This window comes from Culex pipiens, chromosome 3, assembly GCF_016801865.2.
Source record: "Culex pipiens pallens isolate TS chromosome 3, TS_CPP_V2, whole genome shotgun sequence".
Taxonomy (NCBI): domain Eukaryota; kingdom Metazoa; phylum Arthropoda; class Insecta; order Diptera; family Culicidae; genus Culex; species Culex pipiens.
In genome coordinates, this window is record NC_068939.1 from 3,785,560 (window position 1) to 3,804,689 (window position 19,130).

General features: G+C 38.8%; 3 protein-coding genes across 8 annotated transcripts in view; all 3 read left to right on the forward strand.

Moving 5' to 3' along the window:
* The first annotated feature begins 112 nt into the window (after nt 1-112).
* Nucleotides 113-1,376, forward strand: LOC120417808 (N-acetylneuraminate lyase-like). Its single transcript, XM_039580007.2, has 4 exons — nt 113-268; nt 329-717; nt 773-1,081; nt 1,145-1,376. The coding sequence occupies exons 1-4, from the start codon at nt 207-209 to the stop codon at nt 1,231-1,233; spliced, it is 849 nt and encodes a 282-aa protein (XP_039435941.1). The 5' UTR covers nt 113-206; the 3' UTR covers nt 1,234-1,376.
* A 1,282-nt stretch (nt 1,377-2,658) lies between these two features.
* On the forward strand, nt 2,659-4,123 carry LOC120417829 (protein CLP1 homolog). The gene is made up of 2 exons (XM_039580045.2): nt 2,659-2,855; nt 2,918-4,123. The coding sequence occupies exons 1-2, from the start codon at nt 2,754-2,756 to the stop codon at nt 4,085-4,087; spliced, it is 1,272 nt and encodes a 423-aa protein (XP_039435979.1). The 5' UTR covers nt 2,659-2,753; the 3' UTR covers nt 4,088-4,123.
* Nucleotides 4,124-7,350: 3,227 nt separating this feature from the next.
* LOC120417819 (syntaxin-1A) overlaps nt 7,351-19,130 on the forward strand; it is an 88,928-nt gene continuing 77,148 nt past the window's right edge. For 3 of the 6 annotated variants that reach the window (XR_008212600.1, XM_052710945.1, XM_052710946.1), the window contains exons 1-2: nt 7,389-7,535; nt 12,389-12,998. Coding sequence is in view for 4 of the 6 variants with exons in the window: in XM_052710945.1 (XP_052566905.1) it covers nt 12,966-12,998 (33 nt within the window). In the remaining 2 variants the exon portion in view is untranslated. Of the gene's footprint in view, nt 7,536-12,388; nt 12,999-19,130 lie in introns of all 6 variants that reach the window. The other 3 variants (XM_052710947.1, XM_052710948.1, XR_008212601.1) reach the window with 2 other exon arrangements.

Here is a 19,130-nt window from a genome sequence, read left to right on the forward strand (position 1 = left end):
TTTTTAAATGTTTTTACAAATTTTCTAAAAATGTATTTAAAAGATTACAGGAAACACCTTTTCAAGGATGACATCCACTGTACACTTCATTCCCGATGATTTATTATCGCTTCTTCTTGTCGCCTGATAACGCTTGTTGGCTTTGTTACTCGAGTACTGTTTGTTTCAGCTTCGTTTGGCTCAGTCAGTACTTCTCTGGCGCAGCAATGAAGCAGTTCACGTTCAAAGGCCTTATGGCTCCCGTTTTTACGGCATATCATGGAAGCAGGTGATTAAATTGATCAATTTTCACGAAAATTTCAATAAATTTGAACGTTTTTCCTGAAAGTCAACAAGTAAACTGCGAAATTGTCGATCCTTACGCAAAGTTGCTCAAATCGAAGGGGGTCGGCGCGGTGCTCATAAATGGCACAACTGGCGAAGGGATGCTGCAAACCGTGCAGGAGCGAAAGCAGGTCGCCGAAGCTTGGAGTGCGGCCTGCAGCAAGCACGGACTCGTACTGATGGTCCAAATCGGCGGTGCTCCTTACCCGGATGTGGTCGAGCTGGCCCGGCATGCCGAAGGGCTCGCCGTTGACGGGGTGCTGTGCCTGCCGGAGCTGTACTTTAAGCCGAAAAGTCCGGAAAAGTTGACGGAATACTTGAGGAACGTTGCGGCGCACTGTCCGGAGACGCCCTTTTTCTACTACCATATTCCGATGTTTACGGATGTGAATGGTGAGGACTATGTAAAATCTATTTAAATTTCAGTGAATATCTTGAAATTTTACAGTTCACATGCCAACCTTCCTGGACATGGCGGAGAAAGTAATCCCGAACTTTCGTGGCATAAAATACACCAGTGGTGATTTGGACCAGGGCTCGGCGTGTCTCAAACCGGGAAGAATTATATTTTTGGGTGCGGATGCGATTCTGTGTGGAGCTGTGGCGGCAGGATTCGATAGTTTCATTATGACAACGTTGAACATTTGCCCCGAGTTGTCGGATAAGATTATCGCCTGCATGGCCAAAGGAGATGTCGAGGGCGGTCGCAAAACGCAGCGCGAGCTGAATGATAAAATTGCAAACATTTTGAAGGATGGTTGGTTTGAAGGGTGAATTTGTAAAATTTGTTCTAGGTAAATAATATTTTTATCACTTTTAGGTGACTGGGTTTCCGCGATGAAAAAGGCCTTCAATGAAAGCTGCAATTTGAATCTGGGCAAAACGCGTGCCCCACTTAACTTTCAGTAATATTACCTATTTTGTTTATTGGAGATATGATTTTTTTGATTAATCATTGGATTTAGGAATTAAATTAAGGAATTTAATCTAATCTATCTAAATTTTAAAATGTATGAGATTTTTTTTCTTAATAAAATCATAAAATAAATAAATTTTGGACAAAGAATATAAATATTGAATTTACATGCCATAGCATCAACATTTGCATGGAAAAAGTGTATTAAAATGCATTTTACACTAGTTTAGTTGTTTTACAATCATTAGTTTTCAAAAAATGTAAGATTTTACGAAAACAAAAATGTTAGCGAAAAAAAACTTTTTGCGGTCAAGTTTGCGGTAATAATTCAATTGGGTCCTAAAATGAAGCTTAGATTGCTGATATTATTGTTTACAGCGATAAAGCTTGTTTTTCTGAGTACAATGACCCTTTGTACGACCACAAAGAGTTTAAAATGGATTTTTAAATCAATTTGGAAAAATTAACCTCGCGGTCCTTCTTGACGGAAAAGTTCCTACTTGACAGCTCGTTCCAAATGGACCATAGTTGATCCATCGAAAAAATGTTGTCTTGTCAATATTTTTTTTTGCATTAAAATGAAAAAAAAGTGATCAGAAATAGTTTTTAATCGTGTTTTTTACCGTTGTACATTAAAATTGACATAGGGCTTTAGTACCCAATTCAATTCAATTAAAGTTTATTAGAATTTAACTGTTCTGCTCCAGGATGTTACATTTGCAATAGAGTTATCTACGTGCGCATGTATTGCGTGTACGTACACGAAAAAGATTGAGGTTAAATTTTGTCCGGCCAGCAAAATCAAATGGTGCGCTAGTGTGTGTACGCGAAACGTCATAAAGCTCTATTCAGAGATTTGGAGAACCTTTCATCTGAGATCAATTCATAAGCCTTTACAGGGAAGATACATATTTCTAAGTTTAGATTTTGCTAACTGAGTGCTCTTTTTGGGAAAAAAAATGTTGAGAAAAAAACCCTAATTGCGATAATAAACATCGAAACTTTTCAAAAATTCATAGGATTTTTAAATCATCCCAAACATGCTAAGAATGACTCTTAACGCAGGGGAAGGCATTTTAAATTGATTTCAGCTTGTTTCAGCTTATTGTAAAAAGTCGTATAATTTCGAGAAACTTGTTCGCTCACTTCCTACTGAGCTATTCATTACTCGATTTCAGTTAAAAACGCGTTTTAGAAGCTGTAATCAAACGTCAATGTTAACATTAGGTTCTCGATGGAAATACATTCCGTCCCCCTAACTTTATCGTTTCGAAGGAAATTTAACTTAATGTTGGTTGGTTGGGTAAAAATCATCCAAAAATTGGGTCGAAATTACTCACAGTCTAAACAATATCAAATTTTGACTAGCACGCTTTCAACGTGTAATGTTTGTTTACACCGCAGCGAGAAACGTCACCGTTTGCAGCTTTGAGTCACCGCGGCTTGATTGTGTCGTTTTATCGCGAAATTTTGAGAATTTTGATTTGATTTTCTTTTTATTTTCCCTCCAACCATGGGCGAAGAACGTGAAGCTACCCGGACGGAGTACAAGCTGGAGATGGACTCCGAGCTGCGGTTCGAAATTGAGAACAAAAACGAGAAGGTCACCGTTACGGTAAGTTTGTTGAAAGTTTGCCGTCGGATTTACTTTATTGAAGGTTGTTTCCCCTCCCACAGCTGATGAACGGCCACGCCGAGCTGTTCGGAACGGAGCTGGTGATGCGCAAGCCGTACGAGTTCGGGGTCGGTGCCAAGGTGGCCATATTCACCTACCACGGGTGCACGATCGAGCTGCGCGGCAAACCGGACGTGGCGTACGTGGCCCGCGAAACGCCGATGGTCCAATACCTGAACTCAAACTCCGCGCTGGAACATTTGCGGGCCAAGGCCGAACAGGACGACACCCAGGGACCGGTGGTGATGATCGTGGGACCGATGGACGTGGGCAAAACGACGCTGTGTCGGATCTTCCTAAACTACGCCGTTCGGTTGGGACGTAGACCGATCTACGTGGATTTGGACGTTGGCCAGGGAGGCATCGCCATACCGGGGACGATCGGAGCGTTGCTGGTCGAACGACCCGCGCCGGTGGCCGAAGGATTCTCCCAGCAGGCTCCACTAGTGTACCACTTTGGACATACGTCCCCGTCGGACAACGACGTATTTTACGGAGTGCTGATTTCAAAACTAGCCGAGACCACCCTCGAGCGGCTGGAAGCCAACAAAAAGGCCAAATACTCAGGCATGATCATCAACACGTGCGGCTGGGTCAAGGGAGGAGGTTACCGCCACATCCTTCACGCCATCAAAGCCTTCGAAGTGAATGCCGTCTTCGTTCTAGACCAGGAACGACTCTACAACGAGCTGCTCCGGGACGTGGAACGAGCCGTGCAGATTGTGTTCCTGCCCAAAAGTGGTGGCGTCGTCGAACGCACCAAGTCGCAACGTGCCGAAGCGCGGGACAATCGCGTCCGCGAGTACTTTTACGGGTCCAAAATGCCGCTCTACCCACATTCCTTCGACGTCAAGTTCAGCGACGTCAAAATCTTCAAGGTCGGTTCGCCAGCGCTGCCCGATTCGTGTCTGCCGCTGGGCATGAAACGGGAAGACAACTACACGAAGCTGGTGGCCGTTCAGCCGGGACCGCAGCTGCTGCACCACATTCTGGCGGTGAGCTTCGCCGAGAGCACAGATGATAACGTAATCCAGAGTAACGTGGCCGGGTTTATCTGCGTGACGAACGTCAGCATGGAGAAGGAAGTGCTGACGATTTTGTCACCGCAGCCGAGGCCGCTGCCGCAAACTATTCTGCTGGTGTCTGATTTTCAGTTTATGGATAGTCATTAGATTTATTGACGATTTTGTTGTAAATAAAGATTTTCACATGTGAAAAATTAGTTTTATTGTAAAAAAATAAACCTCCATGAGTTAACTAAAAAATACGTTTTTCCAACTTTTTTTTTTATTTTACATCTAAATTGACACCCCAAGATTTTTTTAATTTAATTTCAAGGGTGCAGGGAAGTTGTTTTCTTCTTTTTCCAAAATTGTCAAACTAACGTACAAATTCCTGCAACAATCTAATTGTAAAAATAGTCAAATTTTGTTGCCAAATATTTAGCAGGATTAAAAAATATATCGATGGTTCCCGTAGTTTTGAAGATACTAAAATGTCTAACAAAAATCTTGGTGCTAAAGTTCAGGTTGATGACGAAAAATGGCGAAAATATTTAGTGATACTTGTTGGCATCAAAATTAAAAACGTAACTTAATCCACCTTTAGGTGGTTGGTGCCTTCCTCGCATTTATAGAGTGATTAAAATCCCCTAAAGTGTCCACATGGTTTATGGATCTCCCCTAACGTGATCGCAGCACCTAAGAGGTCCTAATAAAAATAAGTGACGAGTAAAAAAACAGACTTCCTACAGACTACTTGTCAAAATTATACAGACACCGCCTTTGAGGAAAATGGCATCCCTCTACAAGGCTTTTTTCGTGGTGATCAGACGGGACCATTTGAGGTTATGTAAATTCAGACCATTTTTTAAACTGCTTGTAATTTTACATAGGTAAGTCAGATCTTGAAAATTCTTAATCCACAAGAAAGGTCTTCTCATATGCTTTCTAAAAATATTTAACATGTGAGGGTTTCATGAAAAAACCACCCTTTTTACCATAGTTTTAATTTAATATGAAACAGTTTTTTTAACATAACTTTTTAAATACATGATAAAACTGCATGAATTTAAATAGCAACTTAGGGGACGTTAAGACGGATCGATTAAAACCATTCCGGCCAAAATCGGTTGAGCCTGTGACGAGATATTCCAGTGACATTGATTCGGTACACATGTCTACATCGGCCAAACACACAGACATTTGCTCAGCTGGTGATTCTGAGTCGATATGTATAAATGAAGGTAGGTCTAGGAGGTTTAACTAAAAAGTTCATTTTTCGAGTGATTTTATAGCCTTTCCTCAGTAAGGTGAGGAAGGCAAAAAAATAGGCTTGAATACGAAGGCAAAATTTTCTGAACAAAGGCTTTAAATATGTTTTTTTTTACCTCACAAGGGCCCGAGGTACTTTTCTTATTTTTTCAATTTGTACACTTAGATTTTATTATCAAGTTGTTCAAGAAAACAAAAAAATGGTAAGATATTTAGATTTTTTACAATTTCAATTTTTTTTATTCATACATATTAATAAAATCTAAAGTTTTTTTTAAAAAAGGTACTAAAAACAAAATTTGCATTTTTTGCTTTATGGGTGTTTTAGAATCGTCTTGAGTCAGGGGGTTTCAAAAACACCCAACAAGCTTAAAATGAAAATTTAGTTTATAGGACTTTAAAAAAAACTCCAGAAGTGTTTTTGAAAATTTCTAAGTAATAGATAGCTCCAATAAAAGTGACCAAACAACTCTCTATTGTTGATGTATCTGAAAATGTTGTTTGAATAGCGACAAACGGCAAAAGTGACGAGAATAGGTCGAAAAGCTTGTGATGAATGTGATGTGATGGAAATGGGTATATTTTACCTAAATTGTTTTAATTTACAGTGTCATTTAAAATTCAATTTAGAAAAAAAAATGTCCACGTGGTTTGTCGATGGTCCCTTAGTTCTTATTCCGCCAATTCAAATTGATTTCATTTTAATAATAATTAACCTCTTGGAAAGCACATAAGCTTCAATTTTTTTTTAAGGAAAACAATGGAAGCAACAGTCAATCTTGTTCAATTTTGTTAATGTTTACAGGATAGACAGTTGTTTACAAATCTAAAACGGCTCATTTACATAGTTTTGCTTGAGTTTTTCGATTTACGGAATATGGATTCTTGAACATGTATCATAAAATAATATAGATTATCAAAAAACATCATGTAAATTTCTTGGAGTGTAGCTATTTAACTGTATTCGCTGCATGCGCATGTTATAACATGTTATTGTTGTTTTGAATGATAACCGTTATTTCTTTACAAATTTTACCGTTACTAAATACACGCTTGAAGTGTTCCCAGATAAAGTATTGTTCTACACTTCGATTATTACAAATTTATTTTTTTTACTCTTTTGGTGATTTATTGCTAATTGGGTACTAAAGCCCTAGGGCTTTTGTTAATTTGATTTGGTTAACCGCGGTGGATTTTCTTGAAATAATTCGAACTGTCAAAAATCCACCAAAGCATCTACCACATTGATCGCACAAAAATCTGTGGTAAGAAAAGTATCCACCGGTAGATGCTTTGGTGGATTTTTGACAGTTCGAATTATTTCAAGAAAATCCACCGCGGTTAATTAAATCAAATTAACAAAAGCCCTCCTATGTCAATTATTATGTACAACGGTAAAAAATACGATTAAAAATCATTTCTGATCACTTTTTTCCATTTTAATGCAATTTTTTTTTGACAAGACAACATTTTTTCGATGGATCAACTATGGTCCCCTTGGAACGAGCTGTCAAGTAGGAGCTTTTCTGTCAAGAAGGACCGCGAGGTTAATTTTTCAAAATTGATTTAAAAATCCATTTTAAACTCTTTGTGGTCGTACAAAGGGTCATTGTACTCAGAAAAATAAGCTTTATCGCTGTATCAGCAATCTAAGCTTCATTTTAGGACCCAATTGAAGGACATATTTATGATATCTTGACTTTTTTTTGATAAGGTCCTATAAACAAATGTAAACATTGAGTGTATCCCTTTCACACCTTATGTCAAAGTCCATCGGAGTAAGCGGGATACACTCAATGTTTACATTTGTTTATAGGACCTTATCAAAAAAAAACTCAAGATATTAAGTAGAACATTCTTCTGGGCGAATTTAAACGCACACTAACTTAGATATTTTCGATTGATTTCTCCAAAAATCCGCTGCTTACTAAGTTTATTTTTATTTATTAATTTTTTAAATAACAGAAATGTTTCTCCACTCGTGTTACAATAAAAATTTTAATGTTGCGTTCGTAGCAATGTTTTTAGAAAATAAGAATATTGATAATTTATTTTTTACTGTGAATTTCCCACGCGAGTTGCCCGATGCAAACCCGCATCCAAACAAAAACTGACACCTTGCGTCACCCGAAACTCCCCTGGCAACCTTGGCTCGCACACAAACACACCAGCCAAAAAAAATTAATCGCTCTCCGAAAAGTGAAAAGACTCCTCTCGTCGCGGTACGGCCATTCGAAGTCTGACGCCCTTGCGCTTAGGACGTGTACTTTTTTGTTCGGCAGCGGGTTCCTCGTTCCTCGAGAGAGTGTCCTATCCGTACGTGGTGTGGTGTGGTGATACGCCCCGGGTTTGTGTAGTGGCGGCCACTTTCGCAGAATTCAATCGTCGTCGGGTTTCTCCCCCCGGTGCAGAGTGTGCAAAGTGTCGTCTTCCCGGCCCGGATCCGGATTCCAGCCCGAATTCCGGCGGACCACTCCCTGTGGCGCGCCACTTCCGAACCAATTCCTCCGCTCCCACGAAGAGTGGGGGAGTTTCTTCCCCGCCCTGCCCCGTGCCGTGCCGTCCACAGGACAGAGGGGCTAAAATTAGGCCTTAATGTGTGACTCCCCGAAGAAGAAAATCGTGAAAAATCAATAATTTCTCGCCGTTTTTTGCCTTCACTTTTTTTCACTGCTCGCGTTTCTCGGCGCGACACAGACAGGGACAGGTTTACTGCGTGAGTGATGGTGGTGTGTGTGTGAGAGAGAGAGCAGAGAGCGATAAAAAAGTGGGAGAGGAAGAGAGCAACGCAATCTGCGGGAGAAAAATATCAGCAAAAGTGTTGCCAGTGTGCGAGACGTGTCGTAAACACAACAAATCGCTGTCAAAGTGGACTGAAGTTTTGGGGCGTACGAGATTGTTGGAATGTTTGGCGAACAGTCATGTGGCAAAGTGCAACTTGAGGAAGAATTTTTCTAACGAAACGGAACAAATGCGGGTTTAAATTGTAAATCCAATGGCAATGGTCAAAGTAGTTAGATCGTAGACCAGAGTGGCGTAAAACTACGTTAATCGAGTCGGCCTATTGGTTTGCTAAGTATCCTCTGATTCATCGTAACGCCTAATACAAATATACCTAGGTTAACTAACAAGTTACCGTACCCAATGAAACGACAAATTACAAATTAAGCATAATACGAGGTATTTGGAAATGTGGATTAGACTTAGTTATCCGAAGTCGTTGAAAACAATCGGATATTCGTGTCTCTTATGAAAGGCCAAAATTCGGCCTTAGTGGAAGGCAAAATTCTCATGAAGCCGAATCCCAGAAGACTGATTGCTCAAAAGGCCTAAATTCTCCCTAAGGCATTTTTTTTTTAATTTCATAAAATGACATTTTTCACGAAGACGCAGCACAAATCGGCAACTTGGCAAATTTGCAAAATGCAAAGTTTCTCTTGAGCCCTGCTGAGGGCGCCAAATTTGTTAAGGAAAAAACTTGTTAGTCGACGACTAACCTCGACTATCCTATAGCTAAGCCCTGGCCGAAATAAGCCCCAAAATTACGGTAACGCATACCAAACGAAGTTTACTGTAAATTACTTACCCTCTGAACATTACAATCATTGAAAATCGTGAAAATATGAACGAAATTTCTGCCTTTCCAAAGTTTCGGCATTTTGAAACTTCTGTTGTATGAGCAAAAGAAAAAAATTGACTTGAATTTTGTCCTTTTGTGTGTCAGCCTTTAATGCAATCCTGAATCATCGGATGTGCTCAAAACCTACTTTCCTTCAAATAGAATTTAATTTCATTGGTTAGATTCTGAGAGACTATTCCCTCTCGTAATCAGATATCTTTTTCTGGATGATGAAAATTCTTTTTTTGTGATGAAAATTCTGAAGTCAGAATAAAAAAAATCTGAATATAGCTCTCAACTATGTTCTAAAAAGTTGATGTTTCCAAATTTTTTTTTTTATTAAAAAGTAATTTTTTTAGAACTCATTTTGAAGGCGCATTGAAATAAATTACTTAAAAAAATCAACCATGCAGAATAAAAGTTGTATACTTGTTCCATAACTAGATTATTTCAGCACTTAATTGATCATATTAACTGAGTTTTTCAATAGAATTAAATTTTCCCGGGTTTTAAATTTCTCGGGAAATGGAAAACGGGAAATTTTTAAAACAGTCATAAAATCTATGTTTTCATTATTTTTGTTATGTTTTGCATGCTATAAATCCTATAATTAACTCAATACCATTAATTGGTGATATTCTAAACTTCAATATAAACAAGGATAGCAGTTTTTTTTATCATGAAAGTTTTTTTTTGTTTCTTGGTTGTGCTTTGGATTTTGAATGCACCATAATTTCTATTCCAATCATTCCAATGTTATTCAAATTAAATAGTCTCTTATATTTTTTTTATATGACGTTTACTAGCAAATATTTTAAAAAGTCTAAAAAAGATAGCGAATAAAATAACAATATAAGTCAATGTAAAATTTGATATAAGTTTAGACTTTTATGTTTTAGATTTTAAAGCAATAAAATTGAAAATCGTTGTACAAATTGTTTTGTTCTGTTCCTGTTCTAAAAATAATAAAAGAAATCAAAACATTATGCAAAAAATTTACAAAAACAGCTGTCTTAATTCGATAAATTTGTCCTGATTTGCCAAAGATTGGTGATGAAAAATAAGTTAAAATGATTTTTTATTTTCATGAAAATACGTAGTTGTTGTTGTTGTACATTCCAGACTCGATTATCCGAAGTTTCGATTATCCGAAGTTTGATTATCCGAAGGTTTGTATGGGACTTGGGATCAAGTTCGAGTTCTACGACCCCATTTTATTCAAATTTGATTGGTTGGTTGCCTATTAATTAAAAAAAAAGTATTTTTTCAATGTTTCACCACTGCTATTTTGGCCGCCATCTTGGATTTAAAAATTTAAAATCACTTTAGAGTAGTTTAGGGGATTCGATTATCCAGTGAAATTTTGCCAAGGCCTTCGGATAATCGAGTTCGGACTCCGAAATTCCAAAAAAGAAACACCGAATTACCGATGAATATACGTAGTTGTTGTTGTAAATAATTAACAATTATTATTCATTTATTTCTGGCAGCTATAAACTTCTTGGTCATTAGCTGCTCTATGAATATACGTAGTCTTTTCAAAATATATAATATCAAATATTCAATGCGCTAGGAATTTTGCGGATCTGTAAACTAAAATTTTAACAATTTTTCCTTAAAAGCCAAATGAGTGCTGATATATGCTTGAGCAATTCCAGCTCAAATCAGGAATTTTTCTGGTACTTTTGTACCCGACCCTCTCCGATTTCAATGAAACGTTTTAAACATGTTATCCTAGGCCTATATAAGCCATTTTTGTGTATATGGAGCCAATAGTACTTGAAAATAACATTTGAGATGGGCGTAAGGTATTTAAATATTTTTGTATTTTGCAATTTAAAAATTACTGTATCTCGAAGCCGTTGCGTCTTATCAAAAAGTGGTCAAAGACAATCTTGTAGGAAATTGGACGGGCTTTCTGAAAAAAATACACTGAAACAAAAATACACGCCACTTCTATGAGATTTTTCGATTTTTAAGTCTAAAACTTAAATTTAAAGGTGTTGTGTAAACGTCAAAATTTTTAAAAACCCATAGTGGGAATCGATTCCCCAGACAATTTTACATAAAAGTCTCCATATTGACCATTGTCCTAAGTCCAATCCTTGTGAAGTTACAGCGGTTTTAAAAATAAAAATGTTGAAACAAAAAATAGGTTTTTTGATGGTTTTTGGCAATTTCTATATGACAGACTTAGTTTTTCAGTCTCGTAAATATTTTTACCGGAAAGCTCGTAAATTTCCCATAAGTTTGCCTCGGGAATTCCCGGTTCTGGAAAAATCCCGGGAATTACCGGGATGGTCGCCCTAAGACTCATGAATTACAAACAATAAGCATAAGTATAGTTTTTTAAGCATTTGGAGATTATGCCAAATTAAAATGCTAAATATTCAAGCTTTTGTTATTCTCTTGAGATGGCACTAAAACTTTTACCTTTTATGTGAAGCTTCTCGTTATCAATTATTTGAGACAAGCTAAATTTACATTTAACAGATATCCTTTTGATTAGGTCGATGAAAAGATATTTTATGGGTTGTCTCACCAGGCCTCCTGCGTTGCATAAACAGCGCAGACAGATTCTGTGAACGGATCCTATTCTATAGAATCAACAGCGAAGAAAGGAAGCGTGGACATAGGTTATAGATTATATTGCTGTCAGTCATGCTACTTTATGACTTCGGAATAAGCTGTAACTTTTCATTGCTAGAACGATTAGAAAATATTCCATTGATTTTTTTTAAATTTTTTGTTTTTTTTATTTTTTCAAACATTTTGTCAATCTTTTGATTAATTATCTTCGCCATATAATTAAAAATCATCTATGCTTCGATAATAGGATTCAATATTTATAGCCATTGATTTTTTAAATTAGTTGTTCGTTCCAAAGGTTCTTACAAAGATTCTCAGAAGAAAAAAAAAACACAATAACAGGTTGAATTATTTAGCATAGAAGTGTTTCCTACATTAACGCTTCCGAGTTTCTATTATCGCGCGCGCCGCACACAACTACAACACCAGACTCGAGTCACACTGCTGTGATTGTGTTTTTGCTCTCTCTCCCTCGACTCCCAAAAGCCCTGTGCGCTCTGGTATTTGTGCCCACGTACGTGTGCGCGACGACGTCTGTGAATGGGAGTTAACTGTACGCAAGTCCATTGTGTGACACACCATCGTCTCGTCGTCGTCGTCGTCGGCCCTCGACCGACCGAGAGTTCTGAGAGTTTCGACCCGACCCGACCAGACCAGAAGAGAGCGAACGGTGGCCACTGCTGCATAACGACGTCGTCGTCGTCGTCGTCGTCGCGTGAAGATATCGATTTTCACACACTCCAAATTTGCTGGAGAGTCGCCCCGAGAAGTGGACGGAACACCAATCTTGCGCGAATATTCGGACTGGTCGAACCCCTCCGGAACGGCAAGGCGGTCTCACGGTGGTCCGGGTGTGTCATTGTGCGGGGCCGTGTCGTGGCGTGGCCACAGTTGAACGGTGGAGTGGTTCGTCGCCTGAAGCAGCTGGAATCCGTGTGTGTGAGCGCGGAACAATGTCAGTAGTGATTGATTTTTTTGCCATCTTTTGACAGATGAAAAAGTTGGGGCTTTAGGACCGCACCGACTCTTGGCACGCCAGGTGCTGAAGAATTGACCAGAGTGCGAGGAATCCGGTGAAGAAGAAAGATAAAACCGGAAGTGTGAGGTTCGAGATTCTCGGTGGTCCAAACCTCCTCCTCATCCCCCCCTCAGTTGTGGTGTGCTGGATGGGAGGTGACCCGGTGTGAATGGATCGTACGGTTTTGGCAACGCAGGAAAAAGAGCCCGGTTCCTGAGAGTGAAGAAGCTACCTGCTGGCAGAACGCGCGAGAGAGAGAGAGCGCGTGGCAGCGGCGAGAGCGAGATAGTTGTGGTGTTGTGTGAGGTGGCAAGGTGGTGGTGCAGTGAGTGTCCAGTGGAATCCTGCGGCGGAAGTGGAAGTGGTAGTAGAGGAGGCGACCAGCAGCAGCAGCTAAGGCCGATCGTGTACCTTAGCGTCACCGTAGTAGAACCCCGGGTCGTCGTCCAAGGTCCCCCCAAAACCCATCAAAACGACATTCACGTTGTCTGACCTTTCTGCGCGATCGGAGTAGTGTCCCTGTCCGGGAGACTTGACCAAACGCCGCCAACATGACGAAGGACAGATTAGCAGCCCTACAGGCGGTACGTATCCTTTAATTGCGGATGATTTCATTTTTTTCGTCTTTGGTTTGGTTTTAGTGAGATCATTATTAGTGTCACCCCGCGTCCCCCCACTTTAAAACACCCCCCACCACCAAATAACCGTTATATGTTTGTTTTGTTGTTCAATGTCCCCCGGAATTGATGATTCCCCAAGCCTTAAAATTCCTCAACCTCAGTGTTGTGTGTGTGTGTGTGTGTGTGTTTGTGCTGAGAGTTGGTTTCCGGTGTTCCGGTTCCGCGCGGCAAAGGGATAATTGAATGTCAAATCGAGTACACTTATTGAACGGGGGGCATCCGCTTCTGCACGGAACTCCGCGGGTTATCGTTCTTCGAGGGTGTGTGTGTGTGTGTCTATGCTTCGCTGCATTTGTTGTTTGGTGGCTTGATCAACAGCTGAGCGCCGCTTTTTGGATGGACGGGGTGCTGTCGAATGTTGTGTGGCGACTGGCGAGCTAAGCTGAGCTGACAGGAGGTGCCATTCGGTGTGTGTAAATTATGGTTTCTAAAAAGATTTTTTTGCAAATTTGGTTCGTAAATACTTACTATTCTTGTCATTGTGTGGTTCTTATCGTTATCAAAAATAACAGAGCTGTAGCACTCATTTGAGTGGCGAAAACTTCCACTTTTTAGCACTTGTATCGAGAAGGTAATACTTTTCGACACTGTTTTGGACGAAAAACTTTAGATGGGGAAACTAACGTTTCTCTGAAAAAATCCTATTCTTTTTTTGGAATTTCAAAAATATGGTATACAAATTTAATCCTAGAGTAGCCATCCTTTCGGAAGTATCCTGGAGAATGTTGGGTTGATTACTTCCAACATCTCTCTTTTCTAAACGGCCAGGCCAACTGCGTAAAGTTAACCGCAAAGATGATTCGTTGAAGTGAATTGAGTTTGAGCACGAATGTTCAAACATCAATTCAGCAGTAGTCGTATATCTAAAGTCTCAAAATAGAACCCTTCAACAATATCATTTTAAAGCTTCACACGGAATCATCAAACATTTAGGAACAATCCTTTTCAAAATAAATTTGGCTTCCATTTATCGATGTTCGAATTCATAACCAACTGAGATCGAGATTTTATTGGAAGGCAAAATCAGGGATTTCAGCATACAGCATACCGCATATCTGTTCTATATGTTGATATGTAACAGTTTGTGTTTCTCCTAGTATATATAAATATAAGAAAGTTTGCTTAAAAATCGGTGGTTGAATTATATTTGCATAAATTTCTTTACGATTTTTTTTACGTTATTACTACTGTAACTGTGGTGATGGATTTATGTTTAATTGTTACATTTCACCAAGTTTAAGACTATAAGCTAATTATTATTCCGATCCGAAAGCCGATTTTCGATTGAATTCTGTTCAACTTGAAAGATATTTAACCGATCAAAATCTCATTGATTTCGGTTTTCAAATCTTCGTATTTGTGAAATACTCAGCGCAATTCATCATAAAACGTGCATTTATGCAACGTTTTATGATGAATTCAGTTCAAATCATCGAATTTGTATGAAAAAGACAAATGTTGTTATTTTCTTATGCATCATTCGGAATTTCTAGAGCAACATTTGAAAGGAGTAGTACGAAATTTCTCTTACGGACTTTCATTACACGAGTTTTAATGGGATTAAAGGCCGTAAGAACAATGTCGTACCGCCCCTTTCAAATGTTGCTCCAAATTTTACCGTTCTATGGCTAGGGGGTATCGAATTCCTAGCAGTTAAAGATATTCTGCAAAGTTGTTCTCCGGATCAAAACTCCAAACAAAACCCAAGAAATTGATCGGATTTTGTAATTTTTACTCAACAAATTGAGACGATTTTTTTCCAGTAATTTGTAAGGATGTCTAGATGATCCTAAAATTTTGCAGAACTCGATTTGGTCAAATCTGTAATTTTTACAATCAAAAACATCATTTAAACATTTTTTGCGTTTGTAAAAAACAAAATTCCGCGGAGGCAGGCGCGCCAAAAAAAAAAGTTGGAACGATATTTTTGATTGCAAAAATTACATATTTGATATAATCGAGTTCTGCAAAATTGTAGGATTGCCTAGAAATCCTTAAAAATCACTGGAATCGTCCCGATTGGTTGAGTTATGATCGAGAACCAGCGAGTTGAAGTTACAACTTTTTTAAGGGCTTGGGCGTCCGTGTAAGTTTGACATGCGTTGGGCGTTCCAGTGTTTAGAAAACTTTACTGAAAAAAATCTCGTTTCTAGAACAAATCCTAATATTTTGGCTGCTGTCTTGAGGAACATTTCAAAAATGACCTTTTGATATATTTTTTTGAGACTGCTTAAAAAGTACCTAAATATCTAAACATCGTCACTTCCAACATTCTGGCATGTCAATACGATTCCCTTGTACACGTGTAACACTGAAAACTGTTTTTCCCTATCTTTGTACTTGAGCATCATTTGATCCAATGTCACCCCCTCTAAGGGATGAGATAAGGTCAATTTTCAAACGATTGGCATCATCATATTTTTGGAAAATGTTGGTAAACTATACTAAACTACTTAAAAAATGTTTTACATCATTTAAGTTGTTTTTGTTATTTAAAAACACAGAACACAGAAAAAAATGATGGTAATATTCATCAGGGAATAGGGACCGATTTTGTGTCAAAAAATGTGTTATATTACACACTGGTGAACTTTCATCAGTTTCTGATGAATTTTTACATTATTACACATTTTTTTAGGTAAAATTACTCAAAAAAGAGGTAATATTCAACCACCCAATTTTCAACCTTCAAAATCCATCTTTTTTACTGTTTAACGTTTTTTGATTCATAGTCCCCTCACTGACGTTATCGTAAAAAAGTATTCACAAAAAAATCACTCGGTATCTGAACTGCTTGATTTTTAGAACATTGCATCAGAATCTTGATAATTAGATCAGATTGTGTGATTTTTCTCAAAAAAGATGGAAAAATTGGAAATTTCCAATAGTGTCCAACCAAATTAATTTAAAACAAGCTACTGACATTCCCAAAAAAAGTAATAGCATATCTAATGTATCCCAATTTTATCATTCAAATTCTGTTCTTATTGTGGGATGTTGTATCCCAGTGTATCCCTGATTTGAAACAGAACATGCACGATTTAAATCAAAATCATTGTAAAACACCAGTTGCCAGCCAGCTTTCCCGATTTTGGGATCTGGTCGTATCCCCAAGGAAGTGTCACCGACAGTCACGCGGTTCCGCACGTTCCGCTACAGTTCCGTTGACCGCTGCCGCGGCGCGGCTCTCAGTTCCGTTTCCCACGGGGTGTCCTCCCCCCCCCTCTAGTGGTAGTAGTTGATTTTGTAGTAGTGCGAAGCAACACTTGTGTGTTTCGATTGCGTACGTGTGTGTGTGCGAGCAGGAGGAGAAGAGTCCCGATTTTTCCTCTGCATGCCACACTCCGGGAGAGCGACGCGTTTTGGGCGGAAAATGAGTTCCAGCCGAGAGAGGGAGAGAGTGAGAGTCCTTGTGTTCGTGTGCGATTCCGGGAAAAATCCGTGACGCAATGACGCGTTTCATGTTTCGCACATATTATAGGGAGGAACACAAGGACGACGACTTTGTGTGTGCCGTGTGGGGTGGGATCGTTCCGTCTGTCTTTTTGGAAGGAGGCAGAGAGGGGGGGACACGTGGTGGGAGTGGGATGGTCTCAACATGGGAGGGTCTCGGTGCTAGCCGCGTGTTTGGAATCATGGCAGTGATTTTCATGAATGAAAAATGGTTCTGGAGCTCTCTTCTTGCCAAGAGTGTTGTTTGGATTGGCTTGGGTTTATCTACCGCCGATCTCCTTCCTTTTTTCTCGAAAGTAGAAGGTACGATGAAGTGCGTACTGCCTTACTGATTAAGGATGCATCTCGCTGATTGATTCCGGGAAAGGTCTCGCCTTCGCACTTTTGCGGTGTGACCTTTGAAACTCCATCACGCCTCGAGTGGGTGTTGCGAGGATTCTGTTTCCCATGTTCTGCAAAACTGCATCGAGACAAGTGTTTTGCAATGATGAAAATTTATGTACAAACACCCCCCACACACTGTTGCATTATGATGCTGTAGGATGAGCACCAATCGACGATTTGGGCGTGGGTTTACCCTGACCATCAACCGGAACAGAGTTGATGGCTTTGGTCCTCAAAGCTTGACGTCATTGTCATGGGTGAGCTTCACAGGAAGAGGGACGATTTCCATACTTTCCTCATGCCAGAAGAGGTTACATCTATAGATTTCTAAATAAGCCGCACCGTGATTTATGATCCAACGCTGACGACGTGCTTTCGGCCGTTGTCGGTGTTGTGTTCCGATGAGCCTCACCACGTTGAATTGTCATTCCCGTGTGCGATGATAAGTGGTTCTGGTCGCGACCATGAACTGTGGTCTCGTTCAAAGGTTGGTGACAAACTGACAGAAATGTTCTGGCCTGATATTTGTTCAGAAAATTAAACATAAAACTTGTAAAATATTGCGTAATGCAAAATAAATAAAAGCTCTTAAATGATTTAATAAATTTTGATTTTTTTTTTGTTTTGCATATTTTGGACGAAAGCATAGTTGAATGATATATAAAGCATTGCAGCAAAATTGCATTCCCTATACAGTCCAGATTCCATTATCCGAAGTTTCTATTATCCGAAGTTCGATTATCCGAAGGTTTGTATGGGACTTCGGATAATCGAATCACGAGCAAAACTTTTTTTTCGTAATTTTGTATTTTCTTGCTTTTAGCATCAAATTCAAATTCTGTGACCCCATTTTAGTCAAATTTCAATGTTTGATTGCCTTAAAGATTACAAAATGCATTTTTTCAATACTTCATCACCACAATTTTGGCCGCCATCTTGGATTTAAAATTTCTAAATCACTTTAGAGAAGTTTAGGGGTCATAATTAAGCTCAACAAGCAAAAATAAGACAAAGAAAAAACTTTTTTTTTCTTGATTCAATTATCCGAAGTTTCGAATATCCGAAGTAACAATTTTCTGAGGCCTTCGGATAATCGAGTCTGGACTGTACTATTTAAATTTTATCGCATTGGGACATTTTTCTTCGTTTTGAAATTTAATACAACAGATCGGTTAAACATTTAAAAAGGATCAACGTGTTCAATTCGATCATAATTTAAAAAAAAACTATTCAACTGTATTCTACAATTCTATAGTTTTTTTTAATAGGGTCAAATAAATAACATTTTAATTTTTTGTTTTTGGGTGTTTTTGAAAAGGTTTTAGGTCGGGGTTATTCAAAAACACCCAAAAAGCAATACATAAGAAAACAAATGTTTATTGGTCCTTTTTTGCAAAATTAAAAAAGAACTCCAGAATTGTAGTTAACATCGCTTTACAATGTTTCAATGATTATTTTTTTATATTTGTTTTGCCTTCTGATTCTTTGGAAAATTTTGAAGGATAGAAAACAAAAACTTTAAATATCTTTGGCACAAAACTTAAAACTATAAAAATACACATTTTGGCAATTCAAATTTTATGAAAAGTTTACTTACTGAATATCAAATCGATTTGAAAATTTATTTTAAAGATAAATCTCTTGTATGGAGACTGGTGTCTTACAATGATAAACAAGATGCAAAACGGCCTGTTCCCTCACGGACAAAATTGCACTCATATTTAAACAATGTGAAGCTCTAGACAATTGTCGTTATTATGTGTATATTTAGTGCAAAATAACATTTGTTTCAAATATGAAAACTTTTTAGATTTCAAAATGTGATACTACAAATATTCAGGACACAATCTAATCCCGCGCTCAACCCAGCACAAAAAAAAACGACGAGCTGCGAAATCGATAACTGCGCCACGTCCCATAAACTGGGGGCCGCGATAAGGTTTCGACCTCGTTTGGCGATGTTGCCCTTAGGCCGCATCGGGACGTATTTTATATGTGCGCTGGCTCTCTACACGCAGATGAGAATCATAAACCACCTCGCGCCGGCATCATCATCGTTTTTGACGACACGGCCGCGGCGTATCAGGGTTGTTGTTTTTGGAGTCCAAATCGCACGAAACCAATCACGAGTTTGTCGTAAAAATGTGAGCATAAAATTTTGCCTGGCGAAAACGCTGAAAAATATTTTGAGGGCTAAAA